We start from the raw sequence: 8,805 nt of genomic DNA on the forward strand, positions 1-8,805 counted from the left end.
TCCCTTCAGATAACACCACCATATTATTTATTTACCTTCTCCAAGAGTTACTCCCAGTCAACAATTATTTCAAGTTATATATCACATACTCAGTGCCAGCCAGAGAAAGATCATTTAAAAACATTTATGACAATAAACTAGTCAATTACACATGTAACAGTACCACCGATTTGCTAACCTCAAGTTTTATGCTCTATACTTAACAAAAGGAATAGCCTCCATTTTAAAAGCAAATACTTTAATGTATTCAAGTAGCTTAAATTTTTAAGTATCTTACAAAGACATTAGAAACATTACTAATATTTCTAACAAAGCAAATGAGCAGTCAGGTGCCAGTAAGTCTCTTTTGAAAAAATATAACTCTATATAAATGTCTACTCTATTGGAAAAAAGTACTGGGGAAAAAGCTGCATGTAAAATAAAGCGGTCATATAAGTTACCTAAAACCAACCCAAGTGTGTATATCAAGGTATGTTCAGGCAAAGGTTTTAAAATGACAAAGCCTATAGTTTTCCCTTTAATTTTGTGAATATAAAAATGCTAGTCTGCAGCCTAAAATGTCAAAATAAATAGTTATTAAAGGCCAGGTGTGGTGGTTCATGCCTGTAATCACAGCACTTTTGGGAGTCTGAGGCAGAGTTCGAGACCAGCCTGGGCAACAAAGTGAGACCTTGTCTTTACAAAATATCAAAAAATTAACTGGGCGTGGTGAAGCATGCCTGTGGTCCCAGCTACTCCAGACGTTGAGGCAGGAGGATCACTTAAGCCCAGGGGGTCAAGGCTGCAGTGAGCTATGATAGCGCCACTGCACTCCAGCATAGGTGACAGAGCAAGACCTTGTCTCAAATTTAAAAAAAAAAAAAAATTATAACATAATCCAAGCCTTTTTCTCTCATATTTGCACAATAGCAATATTTCAATGTATTCTTCTGAAGCATCTGTAAAAGATTCTGAAGCATCTGTAAAAAGCTGAAAATAGACATCATTTTAGGTGTGATGTTGGTCCACTTCAAAAGATGCCTGAGGCTTCCCTGGCTTTGCTCTCCCTTCTTAGGAACAAGAGTGTGGTCAGAAATATGGTCCGGTGTGTCCTTGTATCTCTACTTCCTCAGATCTCAGGAAGGGGTTTCAGGCAGAGAGGATGGCTGGGCAGGACTCCAGGCCATACTCAATATAGCAACCAAATTCAGAAAATATAAGTAATATTTTAGCTTATCAACACTCTCATTTTCTCCTTAAAATATAAGGCATATGAGTGCATTAAAGTCTTATTCTGTATACTCTCCCAAAATACTACTAAAGATCTTCTACTTGTGAAGAGAGCAAAACAAGTGAAATCAGATTCCAGAAACAGAAAAATTTTACTTTACCACACTTCTCAAATTGAAAGATATCAAACTATGTAGTTGAGTTTGGGGACTCTGCACTGGCAATTAAGACTGACAGTACATTCCCCCCCTTAATCTTTTGACTTAATGAGACAAAAACGACAACCTAAATACCTTGAGCAAAATCTTTCCCTACAGTTCTTGATGGGTATAATATAACTCGTCAGAGTATCATTAAAGTATTAACATGTACATGTAAGTCTGAAATCTCGATTTTTCTGAAATGTCAATTTTTATTTAAGCATCTAGTACTTACTCAAGGAGGAACCATGTAAAACTGCACAGTTGGGACAGTGATACAGGTCAATGTCAACAGCATGATGTTCTTCTACTCCAACACAGCTAAGACAAAGAAAAACAAAATCAATATGTAAGTAAGTTGAAAATATTCACTTAACTATAATACAGTGGATGGAATTTAGCTGAGAAATGTACAACCGCCTTACCAACACATTTTTCTAGAGCAGAGAAACACATATAAAGATAAATTTTATTCTGTTCTCTACAAACTTGCTAGGTGAGCATGAGGGAGAACATATTATACTCAAAGTAATTCTCTCCTAGCAGCAGTAGAGACATCAGCAACAACATAGTAAGTCATAAAATCCTCAACCATTATGTAAATGTCACCTGTTACGTCAATAAAATGAGTCAAAAGATACATTAAAATGTGAACCACGATAATACAATACGACACAATTTGTGGGATGAAGAACTTGTAAACAGAAACATATAGCTCTAAATGCATCTGTTAGAAAAAAAGAGGCTGAAATTAATGAGCTATGTATCTACCTCAAGAAGTTACAAAAAGAATAGACAAAAAACCTTTAAAAATGCAAGTTCTATCAAATATTCAAGAAACAAATAAATCTAATATTATATCAAATTTACTCCAGAGAGTAGCAAAAAAGGATTTGCTCCCTAACTCATTTCCTGACAGCATAAGTTCTTGGTACCAAAACTTGGAAAGAATTATAGGTCACCCTCATTTATGAGTAAAGATGCAAATATCAAGTTGGGTCTATCCCAGGAACACAAGGTGGTTTTTAACACTAAAAATCTTAATCAGTGAAACTTACCACATTATTAGATTAAAGGAAAAAAAATCATATGACCATTTAAAAAGATTCAGGACAAGTATTTGATAAAATTCAACATTTACGTATGATTAAAAAGTAAACAACAAAACCTCTTAGCTAGCTTAGAGGATAATTCCATAATTTGGAAAAGGATACTTCTAAAACATCCTATGCAAATAACATGAAGCAGTCATTCTGAGATAACAATACAGCAGCCCGGTGTGTTGGCTCACGCCTGTAATCCGAGCACTTTGGGAGGCCGAGGTGGGTGCATCATGAGATCAGGAGTTCAAGATCAGCCTGGCCAACATGGTGAAACCCCATCTCTACTAAAAATACAAAAATCAGCCAGGCACGATGCCAGGCGCCTGTAATCCCAGCTACTTGGGAGGCTGAGGCAGGAGAATCACTTGAACCCGGGCGGCAGAGATTGCAGTAGGCGACAGAGTGAGACTTCATCTCAAAAAAAAAACATAGCAAGAACACCTCCTATTACTACTTCCGGTGAACACTGTGCTGGAGGATCGAACTGGTACAGTAAAATAAGGAAAAGAATTAAAAGGTATAGGGATTAGAAAAAAAAGCTGTCATCTGCAAATGCTATGGTTACGCAAGCAGAAAATGCAAAAGAATCTATAGAGAAATCATAAGAATCAAGAAAAAGATTGCTAAAGATTAGTATATAAAAAAACCTAGTTCCATATACCAACAATATAAAGCTAAAAAGTGAAATAACATACCACGTACAACTGCATAAAAACGTCAAGTACATTGGGAGGCCGAGCTGGGCAGATCATGAGGTCAGGAGATCGGGACCATCCTGGCTAACATGGTGAAACCTCATCTCTACTAAAAGTACAAAAAATTAGCCGGGCGTGGTGGCGGGCGCCTGTAGCCCCAGCTACTCGGGAGGCTGAGGCAGAATGACGTGAACCCGGGAGGCAGAGCTTGCAGTGAGCGGAGATGGCGCCACTGCACTCCAGCCTGGGGGACAGAGCTAGACTCCATCTCAAAAAAAAATTTATTCCAGTCAAGTACACTGGAATAAATTTAACAAAAACTATGCAAGGCTTCTTTAGGGTAAAGTATAAAATATTACTGAGAGACTTTAAAGAAAACCTAAATAAAGGGAGATATACATCACGACCATGGGTTTGAGGTTCAATAAAGTAAAGACATTAATTCTCCTCAAAGTGATTTATAGATTCAATTTAATTCCAATCCAGATAGTTAGAACCTGACAAACTGGTTCTAAAATTAATATGGAAATGTACAGGGCCAAGAATATGCAAAGCATTCACAGAAAACAAAAACAAAAACAAAACAAACCCACCACCCTAAAACTCTACGAAGTATCAAGACTTATTTTAAAGCTCTAGGAATCCAGGCAATATGAAACAGATGCCAGTGCCCAAAACCAGATCCATGTATATGTGTGCACTCATGTGTAACAGGAGGGCACGGAAGAGCATACAGCAAGAACAAACTTTTCAATATAAGGTCCTGGATGCTTTTTATATAGCTTTTATATCAACATCTTATATACATGTATCTTTTTATTTTAAAAAAGATATATTGGCCTGGCGGGGTGGCTTATGTCTGTAATCCCAGCACTCTGGGAGGCCAAGGTGGGCAGATCACTTGAGGTCAGGAGTTTGAGACCAGCCTGGCCAACATGGCGAAACCCCACCTCTACTAAAAACACAAAAATTAGCCAGACATGTTGCCGCATGTCTGTAATCCCAGCTACTTGGGAGGCTGAGGCAGGAGAATCGCTTGAACCCAGGAGGTGGAGATTGCAGTGAACCGAGATCACGCCATTATACTCTAGCCTGGGCGATACAGTGAGACTCAGTCAAAAAAAAAAAAAAAAAAAAAAAAAATATATATATATATATATATATCTCTCTCTCTCTCTTTGTTAAAATAAAAAGAAACATACACATAAGATATTTATATAAAAGATATTTGTATAAAATATGCTTGATTTTTATATGTCCGTAAATGATATATATTTATATATAAAAAAGATATGTATATATCTCTTTAAAGTAAAATAAAATTAGACATCTATCTCATAACATAAAAATTTATTCCAAAGTAGATGATAAACCTAAACACACATAAAACACAAAGTACAAAGGTTGTATAACGTAATATAGAAAATATCTTTATGACTTTATGACAGGAAGGATTGTCTTAAAACACAAAAAGCACTGTCCATAAAGGTGAAAACTGGTAACTTCAGCCATATTAAAATAAACTCCAATTCATTAAACTATAAAGACTGAAATGATAAGCCAGAGTAGCAGAAGACATTACAATACAGGTGGCCACCAAAGGAATTATACCCAGAATATACTGAACTCCTACAAATCAATACAAAAAAAAAAAAAACAGAAAAATGAACAAAATACTTGGATAGGCACATCACAAAAGGAACTCTAAATGGCTGAATCACACATAAAAAGGTGTACAACCTTGTAACTGAGGGAAATATAAATTAAAAGCACAATAAATACCACGACATACCCAACAGACCCGCTAAAACTAAAAAGCCTGATGATACCATGTGTTGAAGATGATGTGGGTCAATAGGAACTTTAAACTGAGAGTTTGATACAGCCATGCTGGAGAACAATTTTGCACTAAAGCTGAAGAATCATATGCTCTATGATTATTCCATGACCAAGCAAATCCTTTTTTAGGTAAACACAACTGAAAGTAACTCAGGCACATGTGCCTCAGGATACCTATCTATACAGAGCCGCTTATAGAATCATTATTTGTGAAGTCTACAAATAATAAAATGGATACAGTATATTCTCATAACGGAACTCTATATGGTAATAAAAATAAAAAAAACTTGCATAATAAATGAATGAATTCTACAAGTTAATCAACATTGAGTTAAATTTTAAAAAGACATAAAAGAGTACATATGGTATATTCTATGAATGCAGAAAACTCAAAACTAGGGAAAGCTGAAGTATACTGTTTAGGGATAATAAAGCTATCTTAAAAAACAAGGAAGAGATGGATCTTGAAAGGACAGTGGTTTCCTCTGAGGATTGTCATCTAGAAAGGATGGCAAGTGGTGTCCTGAGGTTCTAGATGATTATTACATGGGTATATATTTTATAATTATTGATTAAACTCTAGATGTATGTTTTAGACACGCTTCCTCTATTCTTATTCCACAATTAAAATACTAAATAAAAACACACAATACAACATTAATACACAATTAAAATACTAAATACTAAATACTTTCACAACTAAAATTCTATCCACAACCATGTAAAAATTAGGCAAAAATCTTGAAATGTATTAATCTAATAACCATAACAAAATATCAAGAGCAATATATCAGAGACCTCCGGATATGCAAAAAACAAGCCCACTCTCACCTGAGAGAACTCTAGGACACTTGCTACTGTAAAGTCTTTGAGAGTCTGAGTAGAGCATGCCGCAATCCCAAAAGGTCAAAACCAAAAGATGTTAACAAATAATGACATTGCTGCTTGAATACTGAATCCACGTAACTAAATCAAGCTATTACATTTTGCTTTTGAGTAGAACACAAGTTTACTTTATTTGTCCAATATGGATTTACATCACTTTTCCCATAGAAAGCAAAAGGTGAATATGCTAATTGTTTAAAAATTCATTTTTTAACTGAAAGACTATAAATTTCCAATTCAATACATAAATGTTATACAAAATTTTATATATCTTTACATACAATTCCCTTGGTCCATAGTTTCTTAGAAGAAACTCAAAAAGTTTCCTGTAACCCAAAGAAAAGGTTAAGAATCACTGGACGGAGGATTCACACTCCCCGACTTCAAACGTACTTAACAAAGCTATGGTAATCTAGACAGTGTGGTACTGGCGTAAGGATAGACACACCAAATAGAACTGAGAGTCCAGAAATAAACTCTTACATTTGTGACCAATCGATTTTTGGCAAGAGTCCCAAGATCATTCAAGGGGGAAAGAAGAGTCTGTTCAACAAATGGTATGGGACAACATACATGCAGAAGAATGTGTTTGGACCTCTATCACACACCATATACAAAAATTAACTCAGATGGATGATAAAGATAAGAGTTAACACTATAAAACTCTTGAAATAAAGCATAAGAGTAAGTCTTCGGCTGGGCACAGTGGCTCACGCCTGTAATCCCAGCACTTTGGGAGGCCGAGGCGGGAGGATCACAAGGTCTGGAGATCGAGACCATCCTGGCTAACATGGTGAAATCTCGTCTCTACTAAAAATACAAAACATTAGCCAGGCGTGGTGGCAAGTGGGGAGGCTGAGGCAGGAGAATGTCGTGAACCCGGCAGGCGGAGCTCACAGTGAGCCAAGATCGAGCCACTGCACTCCAGCCTGGGCAACACAGCGAGACTCCGTCTCAAAAAATATATTAAAAAAAAAAAAAAAAAGAGTAAGTCTTCAAGGGCTTGGATCAGAATATAGTTTTTTAGATCTGACACCAAAAGCACACAGGACAAACGAAAAAGAAGATAAACTAGTCTTCATACTACAGTCTAAGGGCTTCTATTTTTCTCAGCTAAGTTTAGTGTGAGACACTCAGCTGAGTATGGAAAAAGGTAGAGATGGAAGTATAAAAGGGTTGATCTGTAGAACGAAAGACTGAGAAACACAATAACACTGCTAGCTAGTGTTGAGAGTCCAAATCCACCTGAGATTCCAGACAGACAATGAATTCCAAACCTGATACAGTTTGGATGTCTGTCCCCACCACACACACACACCCCACATGCTGAAATGTAATCCACAATGTTGGAGGTGGAGCCTGGTGGGAACTGTTTGGGTCATGGAGGCAGACTCTCTCAGGACTGTCTTGTGCTATCCTAGGGATAGTCAGTGAGTTCTCATGAGATCTGGTTTAAAAATGTATAGCACCTCCCTCCCATTCTTGCACCTGTTCTCACCATGGGTGCACCTACTCCCCCTTTGCCTTCTGTCATGACTGAAAGCTTCCTGAGGCCTCACCAGGAGCAGATGCCGGTACCGTACTTCCTGTACAGCCTATAAAACCAAGAATCAATTAAACCTCTTTTTTATAAATGACTCAGCCTCAGGTATAATGATGCAAAAACAGTCTAATACAAAACCATTTCTACGTATTTATGTGATTTTTTTTTCAACAATGTTCACCCACGTGGTGCAGACCCAGAGTAGGAAATTGGATTCATCCAGAGTCGGGGTTTTTGTAGGTAAAGACCAGAAAAGGAGTTCCTGATATTTACAAGGAAATTAAAGGATGACCCGTGAAATGTAAGCAGTCAAAAAAGATGTGAAGACAGAAGGTAGTGAGAAAATGGTGAGATGATCTGAGGGGTCTCAATGGCTCCCAGCACTAAGTCCATAGCATGCTTGAGCAACTGACCTATAAGGAAGAGAGATTATGCCCAACAAGTAGAATGTTCAGAATCTGGCATTTCTGAGGTAGCATCATCTATAACAGTGATAAGATTCAAGTGTGGAAACAGTGTGTGGCTAAAGTGGGGCAACAAAAAGATCACTGCAGATAAGTGAAAAGATGCATGAGAGCTATCTCTGCATTCAATAAAACAAGTTCAAAACCAAACTTCCCTGATTTTAAATGTAAGGTTCATTAAGTGTCAAAAGAAATAGGTGCTACATACTGCCACCAAAACAGAAACTCCATGTTAAAAGATGTCAAGTTGGTACTTTTTCTATAGAAACCCCTGGTTTGTCTTGTCTCACCCTTGACCATGGCCACATTCCTCACTCCTAAGAAGTGTTGACACCAAAAGAACTAGAGAAAAAAATGTTAGATGTGTCCTGAAAAACCTAAACCAGCATATCACAAACTCTCTGTGAACATCTAAGATACATAAATCAGAATGACTCCCATGAGGGTTAGGGAAAAAAGGGGAGAAAGGGACATTTCAATTGGTTAAGAACACCTCAGGCTAAACATGACTATTAATCTTCAATGATGTATCAGTTCCTCTCTCTAGTGTCTACTCATCATCCCACCTCACCCTATATAATGTTTTATTAAATGTCAGTGAAGGCTTCAGGTTTGGGTCAGTTCTAATCAACTGGTAAAACATTTATAGCTACATTTATTTTGAATTTCAACACAATAGTAAATTTGGTATATCAATAAAAACAGTAAATCTGGTAAACCAGTAAATCTGAAAAACAGTCCATTTAAATTAACCATACAAAATATAATTTTAAAAAATAAAATTGGCCGGGCGCGGTGGCTCAAGCCTGTAATCCCAGCACTTTGGGAGGCCGAGACGGGCGGATCATGAGGTCAGGAGATCGAGAC

At 37.0% G+C, this 8,805-nt stretch overlaps 1 protein-coding gene across 1 annotated transcript in view; it reads right to left on the bottom strand.

Annotated features, from left to right (window-relative positions):
- The window catches only part of KDM7A (lysine (K)-specific demethylase 7A), a 69,758-nt gene that overhangs the window by 54,398 nt on the left and 6,555 nt on the right, over positions 1-8,805 (bottom strand). Inside the window, exon 2 of the mRNA XM_011941565.1 lies at positions 1,645-1,730. Coding sequence (XP_011796955.1) covers positions 1,645-1,730 — 86 coding nt within the window. The remainder of the gene's footprint in view (positions 1-1,644; positions 1,731-8,805) is intronic.

Source organism: Colobus angolensis, unplaced genomic scaffold (assembly GCF_000951035.1).
Source record: "Colobus angolensis palliatus isolate OR3802 unplaced genomic scaffold, Cang.pa_1.0 Scaffold2, whole genome shotgun sequence".
Classification (NCBI taxonomy): domain Eukaryota; kingdom Metazoa; phylum Chordata; class Mammalia; order Primates; family Cercopithecidae; genus Colobus; species Colobus angolensis.